The 27,909-nt window shown below is 28.7% G+C and overlaps 1 protein-coding gene across 2 annotated transcripts; it reads left to right on the top strand.

Annotated features, from left to right (window-relative positions):
- The first annotated feature begins 9,593 nt into the window (after positions 1-9,593).
- Positions 9,594-23,748, top strand: LOC123305198 (3,4-dihydroxyphenylacetaldehyde synthase 2-like). 2 transcript variants are annotated; one of them, XM_044886843.1, is made up of 6 exons: positions 9,594-9,826; positions 12,560-12,642; positions 15,633-15,753; positions 15,823-15,936; positions 21,796-21,915; positions 21,984-23,748. In XM_044886843.1, exons 2-6 carry the CDS (start codon positions 12,563-12,565, stop codon positions 23,109-23,111), a joined length of 1,563 nt encoding a protein of 520 aa, XP_044742778.1. In that variant the 5' UTR covers positions 9,594-9,826; positions 12,560-12,562; the 3' UTR covers positions 23,112-23,748. The 2 variants fall into 2 exon arrangements, with proteins under 2 accessions (XP_044742778.1, XP_044742779.1); XM_044886844.1 differs by lacking the exons at positions 9,594-9,826; positions 12,560-12,642; positions 15,633-15,753; positions 15,823-15,936 and adding an exon at positions 21,271-21,331.
- The last annotated feature ends 4,161 nt before the right edge of the window (positions 23,749-27,909 follow it).

The following is a 27,909-nucleotide window of genomic DNA, read 5'->3' as shown; positions in this document are numbered from 1 at the left end:
TTTTTATTGTGTTTTTTAGATTATTCAAAATAAAATTTTCTTTTTATTTAGGGACACACTAGTTAATTAGTTATGTCCTATCGATACAATAATTTTTCAATAATAGTAAGTGTTTTTTTATGAGGTGCGGTTTTTATATTATCTAAATATTTTAGGTTACCAGTACACGTGTGTTTTGCATATTAATTATTTTCATTTATATTTTATTTTTTGTTCCGGTTTCCTGAATAATTGTTAAAATATGATTGATTGAAAATACTTTTATTATAGTGTCTTTTCTTACACCTAAATTCTTAAATTCTTTTGTGTATACTTATTCCATAATGGGGTGGTATATTCACGAAATTTTAAAATATGCCTATCTAAAAAAATTTCTTTGCTTTTAATTTTTGATTCTTTTTTTTATATTCTGTAGTCTCATATGTGGTATATACATCAAGTTTACTAATTTTAGTCCCAAGTTTGTAACGCTTAAAAATATTGATCCAAATCTCTTAAAGAGTCCATTTCCGGTAAATAAAATCATTACTTTTATAAAACTGGAGCATGTTCAACACGTGCTTAAGAGAATGAATTCGGGTGTTTTGACTTTTTTTAAAATTTTAAAATAAAAAAGCCAGACTGCGACTTAAATAAAAATTGAAAGGAAAAAAAATAAATCCAGTAGTTTACATAGCGACTTTAACAGTAATGGTTCTCTGCTGTTAAGGTCGCTATGTAAACTACTGGGCTTTGTCGTTTTCCTTTCAGCTTTTATTTAACGCAGACTTTTTTGATTTTTTATTATAAACTGAGCCAAAGGGCGAAACATTTTTTTTAATTCATCCTTTGAAGAAAAAGGCTTGTTTAAAAATAATAGTTTTAAATTTCAAAGATCTATTAATTTTCTTAGAGAGATTTCAATGGCGGCAAGTCCTCTTCAATTTTTTGATATTTCCTCTAAACCATTTGGACGTACTACAAAGATTATAAGATATCTATCTTATATTAATTGACTTGATTGATAATTTATAATATTTATTTGTATTATAGAAAATTTAATAGTAAATTTTCACATTAAACTAAAATATATTTTCCTGGAAGGTAGTTTTTTAACGAAATACGAATGGAGATATAAAGGCTCAAAATTAATGCACTTATTAACTTCCCGGTATAGGAACTTATTGTAATGAGCCCGATTTTCGAAACTGAAATTTTCAAGAAATCTTTACGTTTCATGGTCAAGACAAGGCGTTAACGCCAATTTGGAGAAGAAGAATAAATAATCATTTTAAAAAATTTACTTCACCTTCAAGTGACCTTGGTCAAGGTTAAGATCAAATCTGAGACCACCATTAGATTGTACGAGTTAAATTTTACAACTTTTGTCTTGGTCATTATTTTCAGTCATTATTTCCTAAATTCGGAGAGAGGAAGGCTCGAACTCTTTGAATACCCTGTAAGTCAACTGATGTTCTAGCTACAATCCGAAGATCTTCGCTATTGGTTTTTTCTCCAAAAAATAAATTTTAAAAGTTTAAATACAGATGCGTTTATATGTGTATCTATCTCATTCTTATCCACAAAAAATTCCAAAAAAGGTCTCTAATTCCAGTTTTTTATATAAGATTCCAAATCAATTTTGAGTAAATTTTCGTTTCTTTAAAATCTGAATAATATCAGGAAAATGTTAAAAATTTCTTTGAATTCATTAATTAAAATTTATAAAAAGTAAAATATTGTGAGAATTTATTGCAGTTCTTTTTATAAAATTTCAAGCGCATCTATTAGACCCGGTAAAATCCGTCATTGAGCGTGCATAATTTTCGCATAGAAAATTGTTGCAGGACACCTTTAAAAAATACACCTGAACGTAAAAGTGTAGGTTGCCGATGGGTAACCCGGTAGGATATTGTTTAAACTTATTTTTTTTAACAATAAATAATATTGACCGAATTGCTTTGGAAAAATTTTATCATATAATTGATGAAAAATTAACAAAAAATGTTCTTAGACATTTTTCTCTAACCCCTCCAGTTTTCGAGCAAAATATTCGTAAAATTTGAAAGAACGCGAATTTAACAATTTTTATCCCTCAAAAAGTGTATGAAAAAATCAGATTTTTAATATGTTTAAAATTTTTATTTGTAGTGTAAAGCTTACTCAACAACGTCCCGCAAAATCGTTGGCCTAATTGCATTTTAAGTGCCTGATTGTAAATTGTTCAGAGATAGCGCGCGAAAAACCACCGAATAAAAATCGTTTAGAAAAAAATGTCTAAGAACATTTTTTTGTAATTTTTGACCCCAATTATATGATAGAACATTTTTTCCAAAGCGATTCGGTCAATATATTGTTTATTTGTTTAAAAAAAATTAATTTAAACAATGTCCTACCGAGTAACCCACCAGAAACTCGCACTTTTACGTTCAGAAGCGGGATTTTTGCTTGCGAAAATTATTCATGCTGAATGACGGATTTTACCGGGTCTATATTTATTTATTAATATTTTATCAAATTAATTATTATTCATTGAATGAATATTGTGTTAAAATTGTACATTCAATTGTATTCAAGCGATTCGATTACAACTATTATAAAAAATAATCATGCTAAGCATTTCAAATATTAAAAAAAAAACATGAAATTTCTAAAAGCCAATAATACCTACAGGTGTGCTTGCTTATATTCGATTTAAAAAATCGTATTTATGTATTTATTCTTGAATTCTGATTACGAATTTTGAGTCAACACAAAAATACCCATAAACTTATGCGAAATTTTTAAGGAACTAAATTCATTTTCGTATAAACAAAATTTTGTCTAGTTGAATGGCCATATTTTAAACAAAGGAATAATGTTCGACCAACTTTTTTAATTGAGGAAGGCATTGTTTTACCAAATTTTCCGTTCAGTAATAAAATAGCAAAAAGTCAATGGCTCGAAAGTAAATGCAGTAGAGGAAGAAAAGAAGAATCTCTGTTAATTTGTTATATGCAAATGAAAAATATGTTTTTTCATGAAAACTTAAAACATTTTTTTTTTGTGTGTTATAAATAAATAAAATCGTTATATATTTTAAATTTTGTTTTATTTTTTAAATTTTCTATCTTATATTTTCTTTCAGAACAAAATGATCAATTAATTAATTATTTAGTAAAGGTAAGTATTAAGTTAGTTATATGGTAATAAATAACCCTGGTGGTTGTGTTAGTATAGCTCTTGCCTATGAAACCAAGATACGCTGGTTCGTATCCTGGAGTGGTTAACATTTTTATTTTTAAATTAAATGCATTTTTCCTGTTACAAATTTTCCACTCTTTTTATAGTTTAAGTTATCTATATAACACGCCTTCTTGCTATAAATAACGTCAATTATACATATGCCATAAATCACTGTCAGGGGGTGGGAATCATAATCAATTCTGTCAGGGGGTGGGAATTTAAATACTCATAAATATATCTCACTCTTTAAAATCATGTTCTTCTGTTACAAAATATTAAAAATATGTACAAAAATGGCTTGGTTATACTAAAATTTGAACCTTTTAATAGGCGAACGAACATTTCATATAGTATATCTTTATAAAATTAAGCTCCGCGATCTTAGCACCTCATGTGCGGAATTTCGATTGACCAATTATACCATCTGAAAGGTCAGAAATTGGTCATAAAAGGTCAGTTGGTCTCATTAATTGGTCAGCATCAGAAAATTTTTTATTAAAGATTGAAAAAACTCCACCTATGCGCGATCGGGAAGCATTCGCTGATAATTGGTCAGTTTAATTTTATATTCAAAAAATAATATAATTTCGAAAAAATTTTCAATTTTTTCAACATTTGTACTAGGAGAACATAAGTGGGAATTAGTAGTTCCTGATAAGGAGAAAGGTGAGTAAGTGTTTTCACCCCGAAAGTCTAAAATTTTATTTTGGCAGAAAGTTATTGGTCTGCCCACTAGAGGTCACACTCACCAAACACGGGTGTGCAGACCACTAACTTTCTGACTTACGAGGTGACAACAATTACCTTGCTATCAGGTACTACTTATTCCGTCCGTCCTTGATGTTCTCCTAGTAGAAATGTGAAAAAAATTGAAGTTTTTGAACGAAAAAAAACTAATTTTTTCATCATTTACTAGGCAAACATGCTGTGGTGGAAATTTGAAAAAAAATGAAAATAAAAATCAGATTTTGCTTAAAAGATTTAATGAACTTTTTTTTAATATATGTCCTCACCTAGTTTCGAACCAAGGGACTATTTATTCGAAGTCAGATACGCTAACCATTATACCATTAGGGCTCTGTTATTCGTATTAATAAATAATTATATTCATATTTTCGACTTTCTTAAATTATAACAAAAAGTAAAACTCATTTTCGGAAAATTTTGAGTAGTATTATTACAAAAAAAAAAATGGCAAACGAAGTTTGAAATACTTACCTATCGTGAAGTTCGAAATACTCACCTATTTTTAACTGAAATAATATTTTATAGCTACAGAGAGATGGGGAAAAATAAAATAAAAACAGGGTTTGAGTTTTCAACTTTATTTAAATGAAATCAAAATACATAAAAACTATTTACGAATTACTTGCACATAATTCCATATAATTAATTTCATCTTAAAAAAATTTTTTTGCATCAACTTTTTTTTTTTACAAACCAAATACCACACAAAAATAAAATGAAAATCCAAAAAGAATATTACGTATTTACAATCCAACTTCTTTATCTCACCTATATTTTATAAGAATTTGTTTGTACCTTTACTAAAAAAAAATTAATTAGTTAATTAATAATTTTGTTCTGAAAGGAAAAATGGGATAGAATAAAATAAAACAAAATTAAAAATATATAACGATATTTATTTATTTATAATAATTTGAAAACGTTATCCCGAAAATTGATTTTTTACTATATAAAATAACCATTATTATTATTCATTCAAATTTTTTATAGGTGACATATGTACAAATATATATAATACAAGTGAAAACAAACAATTGACTGAGTTAATTGTTGAAATACCATGCATAGTCAGTGTTGATTTATTTATCACATTACACATACAAACATGTGACACATACATAACTGATAATCAAGTATAGTACCTATTATAAAATTTCCGCCTAATTGGCGCCCTCACGAGTAAACAGTGATGTTTATGAAAAAAAATTTTACATTTAAACTTTTTTTCTATCTCTAACGGTTTACAAGATGGGTCCTACGGACCCAAGACCCAATTCACCTATGATGCTCATTTACGAACTTGACCTCACTTTTTACGTCCTGAGTACGCTGTAAAAATTTCAGCTCGATATCTTTTTTCGTTTTTGAGTTATCGTGTCCACAGACGGACGGATGGGCGGACGGACAACCGGAAATGGACTAATTAGGTGATTTTACGAACACCTATGACAAAATTTGTATACTAACATCATTATTTTTAAGCGTTACAAACTTGGGACTAAACTTAATATACTATGTATATTTCATATATACATGGTATAAAAAGAGTGAAAAATTTAAATAAAAGGAAAAATTCATTTTTTTAAAAGTAAAAAATTATAAAAAAAATATTTCCCCTACTCTGTCTGGTTTATAGTGAAGAGCTGTGCGTAAGTACTCACTGCCCTGATAAAACCATCCGGCTCAAAGCATGCGCGTTACGACAGAGACAACTTTTTTAATTTTTTTTAATATTAAATTAAACTGACCAATTATTTATATTAGCTGACCAATTATCAGCGAATGCTTCCCGATCGCGCATAGGTGGAGTTTTTTATTTTTTCTGCGAATGAGGTGCTTAACTTATTAATTGACCTTGAAAAACTTTAATCTTTAATAAAAAATTTTCTGATGCTGACCAATTAATGAGACCAACTGACCTTTTATGACCAATTTCTGACCTTTCAGATGGTATAATTGGTCAATCGAAATTCCGCACATGAGGTGCTAAGATCGCGGAGCTATAAAATTAAAAAATCACTCTAAAATTTGAAATTTTGTAACAGAAGAACATGTTATATATTTTATCCCACTTATTTATAACTAACCATGCTAACTTATTCTTGAAATGAAATTTATAAGATTTTGTAATAGGAGAACATGTTATTTCACACAAAAAATTAATTAAGTTAGTCCGTCCCACTTTCCTACTCATGTCATAAATCAATCTTCTGCCAAGGGGAGGGAATTAAAATAACATAAAATATACCTCCCTCACTTACTTATTTGTCGCTTTTGGCTCTCATAACAATTATCTAAAAAGATGACATTATCTCAGCGTAATAAAATATTTAATTAAAAATTGATCGTGACATTGCTAGATATGAACCGAGGTACTCTTAACCGGAGGCGACTGGGCTAGCGACTACTCCACCATTGACATGTTATACTAGTCAATAATGTAATAAACATACCTTTTACTCTCCTTTTTTTCTATAAACTTGTTTTTTTAATGAATAATTGTAGTAATATTTTTTTTTAAATGTAGGTTCTGTTTGATATTTCTGAAATCGATGTAAATGATAAAAAAAAGGAAGGCATATTATTTAATAATAATAATTAAACCAGAAAAATTGATAAAAGTTATATATATATATATATATTTCTATAATATAAATATGAATGAATAATGGTTATTTTATACAGTAAAAAATCATTTTTCGGGATAACATTTTCATTTTTTCTAAATTTTCACCAGCTTTGTCGTTCAATGAGTTTGGACCGATTATATAACAAATTTCCCGAAAACTCCACTAGACGACGTGGAATCGTTTACCTTGAGCACCAGGTACCTGTGAGACCGACTTAATGCTTAAATTTTTTCGAACTTTATTCCTTCGTTTCTTCGTCTATTTCAAAAGAAATTGTTGCTTGTTTTGAGATTTTAATATAAATTTTTAGCTTGGATATTTAGATCACGCACACTGCACCCTGTAGTTTTTGAAGAATTAACTTATTATTTGAAGAATTAGTGGATTAATGCGGTCTAGTAAAACTTTTCCACTAATGGTTTAGCGGCTTGGAAGGTAGAAAAACATAGATTTACGACTTAATACAATGATTTAATACAATTTTTTTTATAAGGAAGAAAACGTTAAATTACATAATGATAGAAAATTTTTTTCGGTTTCATTTAATAGTTTTTTTTACCAATTAATGAAAATTAAACGTAAGTAATAAAAATAAACAATGATATACCTAAAGTAAACAAAAAAGAATTAATATTAACAAAAAATTTGTTTAATAAATACAGTAAGTCTACTTACTTTTTTTATTTATTTATTTATTTTTTTTGCAAAAGTAAGAAAATACTTTATTGATTTAAGTATTCTATAATTATGAAATTTCCTCTTATTACAGTCAGAAACAACCTCGGGAAATTTACGGGAAAATCTGTGTGAAACGGTTGTGTCGAGATTATATTATAATACCATGGTATTATATTAGATCTGTTACGCCAACGATAGAAAGTACGGAAGTCGCATTTAAAAAATGCCAATATATAATACTTTTTAAATGCTAATTAGGTACCAAAATCAGAAATTAAGTGCTCTGTAACTTTATATGATGCTAGCAACGCAATGAAAATAAAAATGAAGTAATGAATGTTAAGAAAACACAATTAGGTGCTTATTAAGATTAAGTGGTAAACGGTTAGTGATAAACAGTTGCTAGAATCACATAAAGGTACAGAGCACCTAATTTCTGACTTTGGTACCTAATTAGCGAGACCTTTTTAATAGAGAAGAATATTAATGAGTTTCTTGCGATTGTAACCAGAATACTTAAAACAATTTTTATATGCAAATTTTCAATGACGTTGTATAATGTTTCTTTTATATAACGATCTCCTGGAATTATTATCGATGAGTTCGAATAACAGTTTCAGTTCATTTGTTTTAAAAAAAGAATCTATTGTTAAGATGAAAATTTACCGTAAGTAAACTTGGTATGATTAACCCCATAGTTAATCTAATGCAGGTGTAATTAAATTAATTAGCTACTAATATGAATAATATTTTTGTAAATACATAAATTGAGATTACAGGCAAACCTCTTCAAGTCGAAAATTGCATATTTGCATAGTAAAATTTACCGATTTCCTTACGTAGATTTTCTTACGTTTCGTCAAGTTTAGTATAGTTTTTCGTTATTGTGTAATTCTTATCTTATCTACCTACTATCAGGATTTTGTTAAAGGATTTCAAAGATTATTTACAAGTTTAAGAAAAGTGAATTTCATATTTTTGGAATTTTATTCAACCTTGAAAATTGTCATTTTTGAGTTTTTCAAACATTATACACCATATAATTCGATAATGGCCGACTATACGAAATACAAATATCAAGAGGCCTATTTGTGTAAAATCACCCAAAAAGCTCAGAAATATCTATAATCGGAACTTATAATGTTCTAGAAGTCAATTAATGGATTTTTTATTATATTTATGACCAAAAGTGCACTATCAAGAGGTTTAAAATTTTTAATAGCAAATAGGTTCATGTGGCGTAGCATATTCTTTCTCTATGTCCTTCATATGAAGGCGAGACTTTACAGTTAAATTAAGTCACTTACGTATAACAGCGGCGACGGATAAGCAACGCCCTAGACCAGATATCTAGAAGACCCGGATTCGATTCCCAACTACTGTGTAATTTTTCGTTTCTTTCGTTTTGTTTAATTGAAAATACGTAATGAACGTTAATCCATTTTCATGGAAAATGGTTATAATAGAAATTATAGGAGGAATAACATGTAAAACTTCTCTATTTGACCTTGAAGTTCATTTTCAACTTCAAATGTGAACTTTATTTTTTAATGGAAGCTCAATTTTTTTTTTTTTATTCATTTCTATGGATAAAATTATGTATTAAACTTTTTTTTTTTTTTAACATTTTTTAAAAACTATTTTTTTAAAGAAAATTAATTAAATAAAAGTTTGTAAGTCAAATCATTTAAACAGATTAAACAGAATATCCATTTTTCACCCCAAATGAAGGGATGTTTCATTTGCCAATAGGGCAAACGCTTCTGAATTTACATCTCGATTTTTCATTGCATATTTTCTTAATACTTTGATTCTACGATATCAAATATGATGATATTTTTTTGAAACGTAAATACTTTTCGATTATCGCAGAGATTTAACTGTAACCAATACCCACCTTATCGAATTCTCATTAGATAGGAGTAGGTATTGAAATATAGCGTGCGTTCCGGATAACTTCACCATTCCAAGGTTTGATTTATTTTATAATATTTTTTTTCCACAATATTCAACGTAAGATTGATTTACTGAAAAATTATTATAAAAGTTTTATTTTAAACAATGAAAAAATTATTAAAAGAAAAAATCATTAGCTACGTAGAAATATTTTTTAAAAGTATTGACCGAGGACATTTTACGTAATGTAGATAATAATTTTTATAATTGGAAGAATCTCAAACCAATTTTTTAGTGGCAATAAATAGTTATTATCATACTCACAACTCAATATTCTTACTTCATCAAAAGAACTAAAATCCAATATAAAGAGTTGAGAAAGTACCCTTGGCATTCATTTCATTTTTGTTTGCCGAATCAATTGATTTAAGATTTTTTTTCTTTATTTTTTCTTTGAAATAAATAATTAAAACTTTCTTCATCTTGTGTGTTGTTGAATCTTATAACAATAAAACCTAATAATTATTATTACTTAAAAAAAAGTACGTTCACTTTCATTACTGTAACTGCTTAAATAACGCAGTATAAATTGTTAGTTGATATAAGAAGCGGTTTTAGTTTGTTGCGAGATCAGAATTCGAGTTATATTTTTGGAAATTTTAATTTTTAAGGTAAGTAATTTTGATTTAATTTTTAGTATTAGATAATGGAGGTAGAATTCTAATTTTGTTTTGGACAATAAATAATTATTCGAAATATTTTTTATTATTATTCTCTTTTTTGAATTTAATCTTCTATGTCTTCTAAACCTTGTTCAAAAATAGGTCTAAATTATGTTGCTTATTTTTTACATTTATATCAATTTGATTTGTTTACTAAAATAGAATTTTTTACCTCAAGAAGAGTTTATTACATCGAAAAATGTTCTATTTTCATTTTAAGAACTCTGACCATTATTTTAGGGATGGGTTGAAATTATAAAAACAAAAATCATTTAGCAGAAATTTGATATGTATGTACGTTCATAATAAAAAAATTATTTCAATAATTTCTTAGTTTATTATAGCTATGCCTGCCCTTTGATTAAAAAACATGCTACAAATGATAACTTAAGCTACTGAGGACGCAAAAAGTTTTTGAAATAATGTTACTAAAATGAAAAGACTGTATTCAGTAAACAAATTTGTATATAGTTTTGGCTAATGAAAATTTTAAAAAGAACTAAAGAACCCATTCATTGAGTTGCATTTAATTGATTCATTCTGTATAAAATTGAATAACGGATATATATTTTGCAGATACAAATAAGCGTTTTCCAAAAACCATATATTTAATTTGTAGATTAATAATAATTAAGGCAGTACGATTGCCAAGGCAAGTTTAGACTTATCGTTGAAATTAATTTGTACTTTATTTTCAACTTTGACGAGGAATTTTTTTCACTTCATGAATATAGACGAAAAATAAGTATGAAATTTTTCGATATCTGCTTTGGTTTTCGAAATATCGAAAGCTAAATAATTAAACAAAATTTTCGATATTTTGAAAATTAGTCCAGATATCGAAAAATTTTATTCTTACTTTTCGTCTTATATTGTCAAGTTTTAACACAATTTACCATCAAATATTTTAAATTTGTGTCCCAACTACCATGCTCATAATCATACATCCTTAATTAGTCGGGCACAACGGGTTTTTGGTTTCAATAATTTACTAAGGTTTTTAAATTGTTTTTTTTTTCTTTTTTCAAAATCCCAATGATTCTGAAATAATACCGATCTATGAAAAAAGGTCTGTGAAGAGTTCTAAATTCAATTTGTACTTACCTACAACATTTTCTTTACTATGCCTTAATTACCAATTTGGTATTTTAGAAGCGTCATAAAATAAAAAAATAATCTTAATTAAAAATGTAAACAATAAATTTCTTATACATAATTTGGCAATTATTTTCACTAAATATATATATTAAATTTTATACAATAAAATACTTATACAAATAAAAAACTTTCACGTAGGTAAAATTCATATTATGTACTTATTTATAAGACGTACCGGGTGACAAGTTTTACCGCAATATTCTAGTTTATTTTAAGCGAAACAATTTTTGTTTGCTCCATCAACGGAGGAGATAGCATCAAACATTTGATTTTCAAATCGGCCACTATACAGGGTGTCCCGTAACTCGATGAACATAATTTCAGAGCGTACTCTTTTGATAATATTAAGTCGAAAGTACCTTATTTACTTTTGTCCAAAGCCCAATAGTTAAGAAGCTATGTGCACCATTCAATTTAATTCAATTTAACCACTAAAGTAAAGACATTGTTGAGTAAAGTAGTTTAATGTTTTATTAATTAAAAATATTATTAGTATTGTTAACACAATTGTAATTAAATATTTGGTTTAAAATACCCCTCCCCGCTGCCTCACAACACATTATAACTCTTAAGTGAAGATGTAGCTCTCTAAAGAATATCTAGGTCGTCTCCTACCCCAATTATATGATGATATTTTTTCCGAAGCAATTCGGTCAATATTACTTATTTGTTAAAAAAAATTATTTTATACATTACCTACCGGGTAACCCACCGGCAACCTGCACTTTTACGTTCTGGAGCATGTTTTAAACGGGTTCCTGCAAAAATTCTTCCGAAGCGATTCGGTCATTAACACTTATTTGTTTAAAAAAAATTAGTTTAAACAATATCCTAGGGGGTTACCCTCAGACAACCTGCACTTTTTTGTCCTGGATCATGTTTTAAATGGGATCCTGCAAAAAGTTTCCATGCGAAAATTAATCATGCTCAACGACGGATTTTGCCGGATCTATTTTTTATGTTTACATTGGTAATCAGAATAAATAGACCCGAAAAATTTTATAGGCCCGGAGTATTGTTGTAATTACGAGTTGGTTGGGCTGAATTTGTCGACTATAGATGAATTGGTTGAGTTCTGAAGTTTTTAGCCTTTGCGTTCAAAAATGGGACACTATTACAGAAATTTTTTTCGGTCTACTTTTTCCGGATTTATTTTCCGTTTACATTACGTAGTACCTACCTATGTCTAATGATTACTTGTATAAGCTTTTATAGATTCTTAAGTAGAATATTAAATAAAAGCACAAAAATCAGGGTTTGAATCAGTGTGAATGCTTGCTTTAATTAAATAACTTTATTATCGCTACCCTTTAATACCATAACAGAAAAATCATAAATTGAAATTTTATTTAAAAGGGCGAATTAATAACAAGCTTGGCTCATTAGCTTTGGCCAGTTGATCGAAGGTTTAATTTTTTATCTTGGCATCTACTTGTGAAGCTGATCATACTAAACTACCCGTGCGATACTTATATTTTTGCATCGTTCCAATTCGTTATTAATATGTATATGTGTGTTATATAGGACATGGATTCCGAAGAATTTCGACAATTTGCTGGTGCATCAATTGAGTTCATTATAAATTATTTGGAAAACATACGAGAACGGTAAGATATAACAAATTTTCATATTGTCATTATTCTGGAATATAAATTTGTGCTTTACTCACCCATTACTATTTTACCCAATGTAAACGAGATCATTCATCCCATAACGACATATTTATTCTCAAAGCTGAAAGCAAATCTTAAAATTCTCTTTAAGATTAGCAAGACATACTATAATGTTATTATTTTACCACATGACACTACACAGTTCTTACATTGTATTGTCTTAACGCTTTGTTCAAAGATTAATGTGATCACGTAACAGACGTTTATCGATATATTTCTTATCGAATTCTTATCCAGCAACGCCGTACATAATTACTGGTGCAGGGGTGAGACAGTAAGGGGTGTGACATATTCATATTCATATTCTCACCTGTACCGGGCAAAAACTGACGCCATGGTGCTTAAACTTACTTTTACATATAGGATCAATCAGTGTATTTTTTTAGTCGTCTCAAGTGACTGAGGTCTCAGTGAAAATAAATAAATTAATATGAAATGATCACAATTTTTTTTCATAAATAAGGAAATGCATTAATAATAAATATAGCTATGAATAATTTGCACGTTTTAAATCTTATGCTCAGTAGTGTGTGTCTGTATGATATTATTCTGCATTAAATGTTTAATTGATTAATTTTTTAACATGATTTTATATTAATTTAATTTCGTGTTTTAAAAACTAATTATAAATATTTTTCCTCTAACTTTGCACTATGCACGATTCAACGGAAAACAAGTATCTATGTACTTCTGCTCTATTTGAATCGTTTGTACTAAACACAGAGACACCAAACAGAGCTACTTTATGCATCAGATGAGAAAACAAATTTTACGAAACTTGAGAAGCCTATTTATGAAAATTATAAATCAATGATCGAATTAATAGAACTTGAATAGTAATGAGCATTGGGGACCCGAGTGTGTCCTCTACTCTACCTTCGATAAAAAGCAATAATTGTTTAAAATCCAATCATCTTGAAACGTAGAAAAGATATAGGTATATTCACAATATAATGATCGTAATCTGAGATAAGCTTAGTAAGACTTAGATAACATTCTGTACACGCTAATCATCTACTCCATCTAATCATTATGTTAACGTGAGACTCACGTTAAGCACAGGACAGTTAAGCACAGGACAGTGTCCGTATAATCTCACCCTTTTTTTTTTATAATATAGTAATTTTTATAAGTTTTTTTTTAAACTTTTCCATGTGCACTTAAAATAAAGGTTTTAACTTTCGTATTTGTTTTTTATTAGCTGGTAGACCGTTTCCTTGTAAAAAGTCAACTTTTACTATTTCAAGACAGAGAGAATAATTAACTCTGACTATAGTATATGTTGATCCAATTTCAACATTTTTCGGTTTTAATAAACGTTTACAGAAAAGACCAGAAACAGTCAACTTTACCTAGGAATAACCAACTCTTATCTGAAGATCAACCTTACCTGTAACAAATATAAACGACTTTGTCCTGACTGACAAATAATTAACGCTAAGTACGATGTATGTAACCGTAAGCGTAATGATCAATTAAATTTAGGTAATACATAATGTTTTTCATTTTATGACGCCTGCATTTATTCAATAACCCGAAACAAAACATCAAATCAAAACCTAATTTACAATAATTGATCACGTACTTAAGTGAATGTCAATGTTAAATTGTGGTTAATCAATAAAATCGTTAAGATTAGCTATGATCATTATTGATTAATTAGGAAAATTTTGCAAACAAAGCGTATTTATATGAAATGGAAAAAATTTCAAGGTCAATGCATATTGACACGTTTTTAATTATGACAAAAAAAAACGTCTCATACAGACTGATTATTGTCGTGTTCGATGGCCCATAACCAAAATTTATATTTCCTACAGTTATTTAATTATATTGTAACAAAAATTTATTGATCTTGATATGAATGAATACTTTTATTTTACCTATATTTCCTGGAAAGTTAATTCTTCAATACCAATAGACATTGAAATACTATACCCATCCATTTAAAACAAATTGGACCGATCGAAGAAGGTTCGCTCGTTTCGCCCGATTTAACACGACTGTTTAATTTTTTAAAATGCAATGAAGCGCTACCATTATACTTTACTAGTCAAAAAGTTGGCCAAAACTAGCTATACCACATATACGTGTATTCGCCATATTTTCTTCTATAGCTATATAGTATAAGAAGAAACTGACTTGCTAACTGACTGATCGATCAAAGCACAGCTGAAATCACTGAATCTAGAAGCATGCAATTTTGGAGAAACGTTCCCTATGTGACGTAAATGCGTACTAATTAGGGGTTTTTGCAACCCATCGCCTAATTGGTTAACCAAGCAGATAAAATGAGAGTTGAGGGTAATAAGGAGTTAAAATGAGAGTAGGAAAGTTTCTATAAAACTTTGTCATTTCTGAAGTTAGAAATGTAGATATATGTGCTTATGGTTTGAGACAAAACTTTACTGTACCACTTTTTTATAAATATTCATTCTTTAAGGGAATGAAAGTTATAATACTCCTATGTATTTAAAATTAAAGTTACAAAGCGAAGCGGGTGGGTAACTGTTAGTTCCATATGTGTAAACATTTACCAAATATTAAAATTTTGTTCTACCTATGTTTTATCATATTTTTTATCATAATTCGATGGAATCCGAAATTTTATCGCTTGGTTTCAGTAAGTTCTTGTAGAGATTTATTATAGCTATAGAATAGCTGTAGAGGGACAAACTGGGTCCCCCGCCTGCTTAATCAACCAAACACTCAATGAAGTTTTGAAAATCTATGGCGCAGTAAATATCTGCCGAATAATATAGGTTTTCCTCCTCACTTCCCTTCTAAATACTGAAAAATTATAGTTTTCATTCATGGGTAGAAAGATACTTCCTTTCCACCTTTCGGAAAATTTAACGAAATAAAATTATTTTTTAAGTACACACAAGAATTTTGTATATTCAATTATAAATTATTAATTTCAGACCTGTTTTAACATCTGTCGAGCCAGGCTATTTGCACAAAGTACTTCCAACTGAAACTCCGCAAAAACCAGATAAATGGCAGGATATTTTAAAAGACATGGAAAATATAATATTGCCAGGTGTAAGTTATATTGCTTAAAAGAATTTTGAAATTTTTTCAATTAATGAACGATGTTATCTTCTATTTTAGATTGTACACTGGCAGTCACCACAATTTTCAGCATATTTCCCAGCAGGACAATCATATGCAAGTATTGTTGGTGAATTATTGAGTGCTGGTTTAGCTGTTATTGGCTTTAATTGGGTAAGTTACCAAGGTTATATTTTTTAAGTATTTAAAAATAGAATTTATTTTTAAAGTTGCCATGGTGTGTTAATTACGATTTTTCCAGAAAGCCCGTAGTGTAATTATCTTAAGTTTTATTTTTTTCTCGTCTCTAAAAATAGTAGATAAGAAGCTTTTGCAATCGAGCCAAGAAAGTAATTGTAACCACCCTTAAAATTTGGGGTTTTGCGTTTCAAAGTACGTACAAAACGAAAAAGACAACAAATTTTGGACGGAGTATTCCGTTCGTAAATTAAAGTTTTTAAGTTTTTACTGCGAAAATTTACCTATGAGGTATGATACTTATGTTAGGTTATATTGGCTGTCCACGAAGGACACACTTAGGCTATAGAGCCCATTGTGATACCATATATGTGTTTTACCACCTTTCCGCTGATAATTTCATTTATCAGCTCCTCAATTTCAGAGGCTGAGTGCACCTCCTTCATGCATATATCATGCACTACACCAGCTCATCACAACTATTAATTAAATTAATTTTGTTGCGACGGCAGGAATCGAACCCGCTACCCTATGCATACCGGTATGCATACCGGCGGACGGAATTGGTTACGCCTTAACCAACTGAGCTAGTAAAGCGACGTATTAGTTATATTGGTCATAATTTCTTACCATATTCAACTGATAATAATAAAGAATAAACGTGAGGGGCGGGGTTAGAAGGAGACAAAATTTTGTTGTTGACCTTTGAATCTAGCTAGATTAAATCTAGCTATATACTATGTATGAATTGGTTATTCAAAGATCAATGAGGTAAAAACATAAATGAGGTCTGTAGCATACAAATAAAGAACTTTACAGCTGGGTAGGGAACGCTCACTCCATTCTTGATGTCTATGGTAAAAACTAAATAGAAAAGTAAAATCATAAATTATTTATCGTAATTGACATTAAAAGAGTGTCATACTCAAAAATCAACACAAGTCTCAATTGTTAAGGTATGCAGGTCCTCTTATATGAAAGCAATATTTTGAAAGTAATTCTAACTGTAAGTGTAATTATAGCTGACATATTCAAGAACTACTGATTGTCTTTTGCAAAATAATTACGTTTATATAATTGTGTAACTATTTATTATAAAGGATTTAAATATTAATAAATCTCATATATTTTATTTCAATAATAAATTATATGATAATTTCAATTTTCATTAATATCAGCCTCATAAAAATAATAATGATAGTTATTAGAAAGCATAATTACCTTCATTTTGCAGAAAAAAAAAGAAAAAAATTATGAAATTTTACCAAATTTTTACTTTATTTAAATAGGTACCAATACACTTCAAGTATTTTAATGAAGGAATAGATATAATTCAGTACAGTTAAAGATGTTACAAACAATAGAAAATGAAAGAAACCGCTCGCATTTTGCTAAAACCTCATGCAATGTATTTCTTAGGTGTCAAATATCATTAGTAAGGTATGAGTTAGTAGTGCATATGTTTCTATTTGTTAATAAACAATAAATTGTTAATTCAATGAAACGGTTAATGTAAAAAGCTGATTTACAAAATTAATAAATAGGCAACTTGAATTACGTATACGTTATACATGTATATTAGTTTTCGATTATTTGACAAACACTTAACATTTACGTCATGCAAATTGCCTATATATGAGATATGAAAATGTGTAGTTAAGAGTGCTGTAGAAATAACAGTGCAGTTACCTATGGTCAGTCGATGTGGCATCACACAGCACAGTGCTAAGAATATTTCTGGAATAAATATATTAATTTTAAGTATATTTGGAAATCAAGAATGTAAATTGATTTTGTGTGAAATAATCAATGTTATTTCGTAGTAAACATTAAAATATATCAAAGTTTTTAAAGAATTCACCTATTCTAATTGTATCAAACCTACGGAGGTAGAACGTTTACACTATTATATCTTTCAATTCAATTTTTTTATTTGTTTATAAAAAATTATGAACGAGCCGACCTTAAAGTTCGTAACCATAGGGTTCGTGAAATAGGGAGCACACCGTTTCCGCTGTGTTAATTACCCCTCATTATAATATTTGATTTGTACATATTATCTTTTCATGATGACGATGATGTTGAAGAAGTAATTTGTTTTTTGTTATTTCTGCCTATTATGCGGTAGTAGTAAAACTTTTACTTTTGACATGCATTATTAAAATTAAATTAAGTGACTAAGTAATTGTACAAACATAAATTTTCTGATCATAAAATGACTGATAAAATTAAATAGTTAGACTACAGTTAATTGCATTCATTAAAATAATTGTGATAAACATTAAATGTTTTTTGTGTAATTTGAATTATAACTTTGTTGAGGTTATATAAAAATTTACAAATTTAATAATTACACCAAAAACCAGTGATGGATTTAGGCCTAGGCCCGTGAGACCCGGGCCTAGGGCGGCAGAATTTGAAGGGCGGCAAAATTTAAGAAATGCCAAAATTTTAGAGTCACAAAAAAGTATAGACAATCAATTATAAAAATTGGTTCAGAATAGTTTTTATAAAAAATTTTCGATTGAAAATATTATAATCCAATTCATTAATCTACTTCTCAATCTGTCTTTATCGAGTAATGTTCTTTACTTTCTGTTCCTTTAGTGAGATTAATCTCACGTGTATGAAGCATTTTGAAATTATTTATTCAAGTGTTGGTTTTCTAATCAATCTAATACTTTTTCTCAATATTTTCTTTTATTCAGGGGTATTGAATATCGTTATAATTTTCATTTAAAAGTGCCAGAACATTTTTTGTTTATAATAATATAAATTTTTTTGAAAATTAATCTGAAATAGACACGAATGAATTAAAAAATCTTGCCAATAAACTAATCAGTAAGTATCCTGATGATTTGGAAGAGACGTTAGGCAATGAATGCATTCATTTACATTGTCAATTCAAAGATTCCTTGGCAAATATGGAAGATGTACGCTCTGCACAAAAAATATGCAATGTATTGCATTCACGGAATCTTCGATAAGTTTATCCGAATGTGGACATTGCTCTCTGTATTTTTTTGAGTATTCCGGCTATAAATTGTTCAGGCGAAAGATCTTTTTCTACTCTTAAAAGGGTAAAAACCTATTTACGCGCAAGCATGGGTCAAGATGGACTTAATGCACTTGCATTATTGTCTATTGAAGCCCAACTAGTCCAAGAAATTAAATACGACGACATAATTGACGTTTTTGCACGGACCAAAGCCAGGAAAAAGAAATTTTCAAATTGATTAATATTAAAAGAAATATGAATTATTCATCTGTCTAAAGTTTATATATATATATTTATCTGCCTTGTTTATCAGTAATATTTAAAAAATTATATTTCAATAAATTAAGTTACTTTAAAAAAAAACTGGATCAAAATTAATGAAATTCATTCTATCAAAAAGGGCGGCGCATCGAACGGGGCCCAAAAACAGATATACAATTATCAATGATAGATTAAAAATTTTCAACTTACACCGCCAAAAATATGCCAGTTTCAAAGCAATAGATTATTATGTTACGTTCCAGTTGCCATGAAAGCCAAGAGAAACCAAAGAAATATTTAATTTTGAAAATATTTTTCACATCGCCATGGATACTATAATAGATATCTAAAATATAATATGTTCTCTTTTTGAGTACATTTGGTATAATGTACGTTGTGTGCGTAGTCATGGTAGGGATAATAAAATCGATGCCAGCGCTTCCAGTGAAAAATTTTGGTGATAAAGGGGGCTGTTATGACTAATTTGCAATTCTTTACATGTTAATGTTATAGAAACTGTCAAATTAAAATTATTGAAAAACACTAATTAATTAAACTTAATGCATTAAAAAATGGGAAAATAAGAAATCAAATTGCACAAATATTATTTTTCAAATATATATTATCATAATTATTTATTTAAATTTGTGAGACAATAATATTAAATTTTCAATGTAAGTCTTCAATGAAATCCATACAATTATATATGCATCCATACAATTCTATAATAGGGCTTTTCATTTTAAAATCACGATTCACATTTGTTTCGTACTAAATGATTTATAACCAATGTGATAAAATGCATAACAAATATCTTCTATCTTAGTCCTACTTATTGCTGTCAGTACGAAAAAATTAACTCTGCACTTGCGCATATGACATGATGAAAAGGTCTATTAAAGTAGTGTATCGTTGTCATGGAAACGAAACTCGCGCACGGTGCGAATAGAATGATATCTAAAAATCTTATATTTAGAAAAAAACGCATTCCTTCCAATACTGCCCTTTTTTCGTAGTCGCTACAAGTATGTTCGTAAAGTTAGTGATAAATATTGTTACGCTGTTTCTTTTGGTAGAACTATTTACCCTCTGAAAATACAATCTCTATATACAGTGTGTCGCATTTAAGATGAAGGCACCCTCATATTTTCGTTATTTATAGGAATATCGATTTGAAATTTGGCACAGTCATACAGGGTGATTGGTCACATTTTTTAAGATACTCAACCGAAATCTGAACTTTTAACCAGCCTACTACAAATTGACAAATAAGGCTGATTCTTAATATTTTGCCTAGTATCGGAGATGGTCAAATATATCGAAAAATAATTATAAGAAAAATAATATTTTTTTATGCCCATATACCGATTTTCATGACAAAATCCGAATTTTTGGATTTTGTCATAAAATTCTGTATATGGGTATAAAAAAATATTCTAAGCAACATTTTCTAATAATTTTTTTCGATATATCTAACCATCTCTAACGCTTGGCAAAATATTAAGAATCGACCCTATTTGTCAATTTGTAGTAGGCTGAGTTTAAAGTTCAGATTTCGTTTAAGTATCTTAAAAAATATGACCAATCACCCTGTATGACTGTCCAAAATTTCAAATCGATATTCCTATAAATAACGAAAATATGAGGGTATCTTCATCTTAAATGCGATACACGCTATAAATAAAAAGGGCACTGCTTGCGAAGAACTATGATTAAATAGCTTGAATAGGTATTTAAAAATTATAGAACGCCAGACGCATATTTTGTCAAATATAAGCTAAAAGCTAAATTTTGGAACATGGAATAGGGTATTCCACTATTTTTGAAAAAGTACTTCAAAATGTTGATTTTGCTAATAAAAAGCCACCAAAAATTAATTTCGGAAAAATACACGCTTTTTTGCCAAAAACTTAAATTTTAAACCTTTTTTAAACTGTCAAAAACTGTTACAAACCATCGCAGTTTAAGAGGAATAAAAACCTAATTTTAAAAAAAAAATACCCCTCCTATTTTTACCTACTTACTCGACACAAGTCAAGAGACTTGGGAAGCGTTCCTACATGATTTACATAACCAAAATTTGGATAACCAAACTTTGTACCTAATATGTTTGTAAGTCTTTCTTAACATTCCTAAAAATTTTGCCTTTTCTCTTGAAACAGCTTTTCGTGGTTAATTTCAAGCACCTCTGAATGAACCTTACCAAATGGAAAATATAGCCGTGCTATGGGCTAAGGATCTTTCATAATTTAAGGCTAATTAAATAAAGTACGAAATCCAGCGGTAGAGATATGGGTGGGCCATCATATGCTTTAAGAAAAAAATCTCTTACATGTAATCACCAATTTGAAGATACACAGAGCAAGAAACGCGCGTTAAACGTCCAAGACAGTTTTAGGATAACCAAACTTTTTCCCATCACTGTATAATTCGGTCCTGATCAAAAATACGACACATTAGATACGGTTCTTTTATCTAGAGCATTTTACGCACCTTAAATTAATAAGTAAAATCGTTAAAAAAGGCAATTTAAAGAAAAACATCTGTCATGTAATTAACTAATTTTGTTTTTATAGATTACAAGCCCAGCTTGCACCGAACTTGAAGTAGCCATGATGAATTGGCTCGGTAAACTGCTAGACTTACCTGAAGAATTTTTAAACAGCTCTGAAGGACCAGGCGGAGGAATTATACAAGTAAGTATAAACTGCAACTTACCTTTTTATTCAATTTGCCTTAAATGTTTTTTTTTTTTTAATTTTAGGGTTCCGCCAGTGAAGCTTCTTTAGTTGGAATGCTTGCTGCTAAACAACGAACAGTACGTCGTATAAAAGAAACAGATCCAACTATGGATGAAGCAGTAATTAAAGGGAAATTAGTAGCTTATGCGTCAAATCAATCAAACTCGTCAGTAGAAAAAACTGGATTATTGGGTTCTGTTCCCGTACGTTTACTTGGAGTCGACAAAAATTGTTCTTTACGTGGTGAAACATTATTGCAGGCTGTACAGGAAGATATTAAGAAAGGTTTTATTCCTTGTTATCTGGTAGCAACGTTTGGCACAACCGGCACTTGTGCATTTGATAATATTGAAGAATTAGCTGAAGTGTGTCAAAAGTATAATATTTGGCTTCATATCGATGCCGCCTACGCAGGTGCTGCTCTAGTCTGCCCCGAATATCGTCATTTAATGAAGGGTATTGATAAAAGCGATTCTTTTAATTTCAACTTGCACAAATGGTTGTTAGTTAACTTTGACTGTTCAGCAATGTGGGTAAAAAATTCAAATTATTTAGTGGATACATTTAACGTGGATCGTATCTACTTAGAACATCATCACAATCAACATAGCCAAAATAGTATGGCACCCGATTATCGACATTGGCAAATACCATTAGGTAGACGTTTTCGAGCTTTAAAATTATGGACCACATTACGTCTATATGGAGTTGAAGGTTTACAGAATTCAATAAGAAAAGATATCCGTCTAGCAGAATTATTTGCTTCTTATGTACGTTCTGATGAACGATTTGAAGTGATACCGGAACCATCAATGGCCTTAGTATGTTTCCGATTAAAAGGTGATGATGAATTCACAAAACAATTGTTAAATAAAATCGTCGAACGTAAAAAATTGTACATGGTACCTGCAACGTATGAAAGTTTTTATATAATACGTTATGTGGTATGTAGTCGTTTAACGACTGAAAAGGATATTGAATTTGCTTGGAATGAAATTCAATCACAAGCCAATGAAATACTTCAAAGTCCATCACAAATATCGAGTAACACTTTTGTACAGAAAACCTCAAACATGGATATTAATACTAAAGAAAGTTTTAAAATTTCGAATAATTATCATCCAAATAATATAACTGAAAAATCTCAATAGACAATAATTAAATTTCCATAACTTTTTCGTTATTTTTTTATTTTTAATTAACTTGTGGATTGCTTCCCGGCTTTGATAATTCATTCTTTATCCAAATTATGGTGTCAATATAGATAATGATGTTATAAAACCCTGATATTAATCCGCATTTTGATAAATAGTTTTCAGGCTGCAGAAAACAACTCTTTTTACTGAAAATATTTTCAGTAAAAAGAGTTATCAAAAACAAAACGAGTTTAATCGAAGTATCGAAGCCGAGAAAGTAGACACCTCATTATTTTATAATATATAGTATTCAAAGTTAATATTAGGGAGTAATTGCAATCATTTAATAGCAAATCAAATAAACTGCTATAATATCGTTCCCGGCAAAAGTCACAGTTAAACCTTAAGAATGTAAAAAATTACAATTCAACTTCTTTACATAAGTACAGCTACTAGTAAATTCAATTTACTCTTCAAACAAATTCGAAAATAAACAATTTCGAATACGTGAACAGAAAAATATCTTATCGACATTGATATTGGCTGTTTTATTTATTTTTTTTGTGATCACGATACTCTTAACAATTTAGCATTTTAGTAATTTTGCAGAATGATTGGAATAACTCCCTATATATTTAAATATCGATGTAGTATATTTGTATAATTTGATAATTAGTTTAGTAAACATAGAAATTGGTGTAGTTAAATTTTTATTTGTTTTTACTTCATTCACTTCCTTTCCTTAAAAGTGTGTCATTTTCATAACACAATTCAATAACAAAAACCATTTTTCCGATAAGCATAATTACACAAGAATTTCTAAAGGTGTAGTATTTATGCGCACATTTTTAAAGCGGATAAAAATTTTTTTGGAATTCTGGCCCACGTACATACTGTGTACAATGGTGAATGGTAACGGAAGACTAACATCATTAATACAAAATTTTACCCAAAATTAGTGGATTTCAAGTAAAAATCCATTCAGATCGGATAAAATTTACCTGTATTATCAAAAAATAAGTTTTTATACCATGTATATATGAAATATATCAAGGTATACTAAGTTTAGTCAAAAGTTTGTAACGCTTAAAAATATTGATGCTACGAGAAAAATTTTGGTATAGGAAAATTCATTTTCGGTTGTTCGTTTGAATGTCCATCCATCCGTCTGACAACACGATAACTTGAAAACGAAAAGAGATATCAAGCTGAAATTTTTATCACGTGTTCAGGATGTAAAAAGTGACGTTGGTTCGTAAATGAGCAACATAGGTCAATTGGGTCTGGAGTCCGTAGATGCCATCTTGTAAACCGTTAGAGACAGAATAAAAGTTAAAAAGTAAAAACTGTTCGTAATAAAAAAATGAACAACTTTTGTTGGAAACAATGTTTCGTAAACATCACTGTTTAGCCATGAGGGCGCAAATTAGGCTCAAATTATATAGTATGTATTAAATGGGAATACCAGCTAGGCGTGCTCTCTAAGAATGACTATCTTTCTTTACTTATATGACGTAAAAAAACCATTACATAATCATTTAATATGGTTTGATTTTTGAAATGCTTAGATATCATTATAACTGGTAAAAAAGAATAAAATCAAAAATATCGTTTACAACTAATTTAATATAAAAAAAATTATTAGTATACAATCACAACTGGTTTACTACAGAATCAGAGAATAATTAAATTTCTTATATATTTCTTGTTTTTGTTTAATTTTGTTTGTTTCAATTTGAAAAATATACAGAAATTTGAAGCATCAAGAATCCTTTTAACTTATAACTTAAAATAAATATATATCACTTATGAGTAACAAATTTGAAATATTTACAGAAAAAGATGATTTGCTTAGAATATAACGTTTTCAATTATTTAATCAACGCCTATCAAATACACAATGCATCATCTATAAATTAATCTTAAAAAAAAAAAGATAAAAATATCAATATTTATGGAGGGGTAAGTGTAGATGCTGATTAAATAAATCAAAATAAATATAAATGTGTTTAATGAATATAATAATTTTAAGAAAATAACTTAAAATCTACATTATAAAAATGAAATGAATATTAATTGTACATATCGAAAAATATGAATAATTTTATTTAATATTTTAAATAATTATTTATTGGTAGTAAGACTACGAAACCAATCATAAAAATTTCTGAAATACTTTTTGTGTTTGTTAACTCAACAAAATATTATGGTGAAAAAATTTTCCGTGCTCGCTATACCTCTTTTATATTAAGTTTGTTGAATCAAACGAGACTCATTAAAAAAATTAGTTAATTCACCTTGCTATAAAATTGAGTATACGAGAAGTATCCCTTCCCCCATTCAAAATATGACGAATTAATTTGTCTACTGGCTGAAATTCACAAATCTTACTTGAAAAATGGAAACCACACATTGAGATTGTATCATTTTTCAAGGAAAACATATGAACACCAACCTGAAAGTGATCACATGACTTATAGAATTGTAATTTTTAATTTTGTTTATCTACTGTTTTGACCGATAAAATATTTTTCAGTTATCCAATTGCAATTTTTCAAAGAATTCATTATTTGACTGCGTTAATTTTTATCCATGATATAACCTTCTAGTTCCAGCGAAATATATATAGACGAAAAAAAGGCCGGACCTGGAAAAAATTACAATGGTGACTCTGAGGTTATAGATCGTTAGGGGGGCATGTAAATAACTTTAAAAAAAATTAAGAGAATTTTTCGTTCCGCTGTTTTTGAGAAAATCCAAAAAAATGGGAAAAAAAATTTGGAATGCGTTTTTCTCGGAATCTATTGGTTTAAGGGAAAAGTTTTTCAAATAAAAAATATAGAAGACATTGTCAGCTACATTTTATGTCATTGGAGCAACGTCATACGAGTTAAATTACAAAAAGTAGGTGGCGTTAAAGTATCAAAAAAAGGGTTTTTCACGATTTTCATTAAGAAAAAATGATGTTTTTGTAAAAGTGTAAATGAGAAAGTTGTTTGACTCAAAATTAGCTTCAACTTTTATTTAAGCAATTTTTATGAAAAACTTACCGTTTCCGAGCTATAGTAAAACAATGTATGTTTAAAATAAACCAAGAAAATAAAAAGGAAATCAAGTACTCCTTTTCAAAATTTTAAAAAACTTAACTTTCAGATTTTTTAGCAAGCTGTATTTCAAAAACGGTAAGTTTTACAAAAAAATTGTTTAAATAAAAGTTGAAGCTAATTTTGAGTCAAACAACTTTTTCATTTACACTTTTACAAAAAAATCATTTTTTCTTAATGAAAACCGTGGAAAACCCTTTTTTTGATACTTTAACGCCACCATTTGAAAAACGCATTCCAAATTTTTTTTCCCATTTTTTTGGATTTTCTCAAAAACAGCGGAACGAAAAATTCTCTTAATTTTTTTTAAAGTTATTTACATGCCCCCCTAACGATCTATAACCTCAGAGTCACCATTGTAATTTTTTCCAGTCAAAATGCCAGATTTACTGTACCATTACAAAAAAAAAAAAAAAAATTAAAACGACTTATCGCGCCTCCAACAAATTTCGCAAAGGTTGAAAAATGATCGCTCACTTTGTCGTCGCCCCGCCTAAATAATCAACGTTGTAACTATCATCATGAGTCTGCAAGTGCTTACAAAAAATAATAAATTTTGTTTCTTTTCTGACTTAAAAATATTTTGAAATGCGAAATGTAGCTTACACAATATGTCCGCAGTAACCATTTCTCTCATCTGATGCATTAAATATCTAACGCAAATAATAATTCTAGAATTCTGGTGAATGTCAACTAGTCGATCAAAAAATTATTTTTTTTGTCAAAAACTTTCGTTTGCTATAAATCAAGTGACCACAAAATCAGTACATCAAAAACTTTCGTTTGCTATAAATCAAGTGACCACAAAATCAGTACATCATACATGCAAAAATTGTATTACTTGAAATAAATATCATTAATTTTCATTTTTGATAAAACTTAGCATACACTCACATGATCATTCACAAAATTTTCGTTACATAATTTTCGATGGGGCAATTGTATACATAGATATTATCGTAAAATGTATGCAAATTTTTAGACAGGACGGCATAACGTCTGAAGTTCGATTTTGCAATATAGTATCTTTTTTGATATTTTAAGTTTTATACTATTTTCCATTCTATATAATTTGACAATAGATTGATAATTTTAACAAAATAAATTAACTATTCAAAAATTATTTTATAATTTCATTAATTTGATAATAACGAGTTTGTGGATATTAATTTATATTTTAATTGTTTCTTTTTAAAGCATTTTATTAATTATAACTCAAGAGATGATTGTTTATAAAGTGACTAATTTTCATCAAACTGAAATTTTCTTATGTTAATTCTGAGTCATATACATTTTTTTAAATTATGAACACAAATATAAAAATCTATTAATGCTTTGATTCAGTGTACCACTGTACCAATTCGGTTTAAAATGCATGTTACAATTTCGAATAATTCACTAGGATTAATTCGTAGAAGTTTCAAAAACTGGTTTACTTGCATATTTCGATTTGTTTTCTCAAGTTACTTCACCTGCTACAGTTATAACATTCTTACCTTTATACTAAATGTGAAAGTGTTTTTGTCATCCCATCTAATCAATTTTTTTAAATCCAAAAGGCAGAAATTGAATACTAAACACCTTCCTTATCTATTAATTTGAAAAGTGCAACTTTCCAAGTTTTTGAAACCAAATTAACTCAATTTCTCACTTCTATCATCATATTTAAACAACAAAAATTTGAGTTTGACGCAAATTAAATCTTTTAC

Source organism: Chrysoperla carnea, chromosome 1, assembly GCF_905475395.1.
Source record: "Chrysoperla carnea chromosome 1, inChrCarn1.1, whole genome shotgun sequence".
Classification (NCBI taxonomy): Eukaryota; Metazoa; Arthropoda; class Insecta; order Neuroptera; family Chrysopidae; genus Chrysoperla; species Chrysoperla carnea.
Note: the sequence above shows the minus strand (reverse complement) of the source record. Positions and strands in the feature narration are given on the sequence as shown.

Coding starts and splice junctions, on each gene's coding strand:
- LOC123305198 (XM_044886843.1), top strand. CDS start 12,563: ATGGATTCCGAAGAATTTCGACAATTTGCTGGTGCATCAATTGAGTTC. Junction 15,754..15,822: donor AAAATATAATATTGCCAGGT/GTAAGTTATATT, acceptor CTTCTATTTTAG/ATTGTACACTGGCAGTCACC. Junction 15,937..21,795: donor CTGTTATTGGCTTTAATTGG/GTAAGTTACCAA, acceptor TTGTTTTTATAG/ATTACAAGCCCAGCTTGCAC.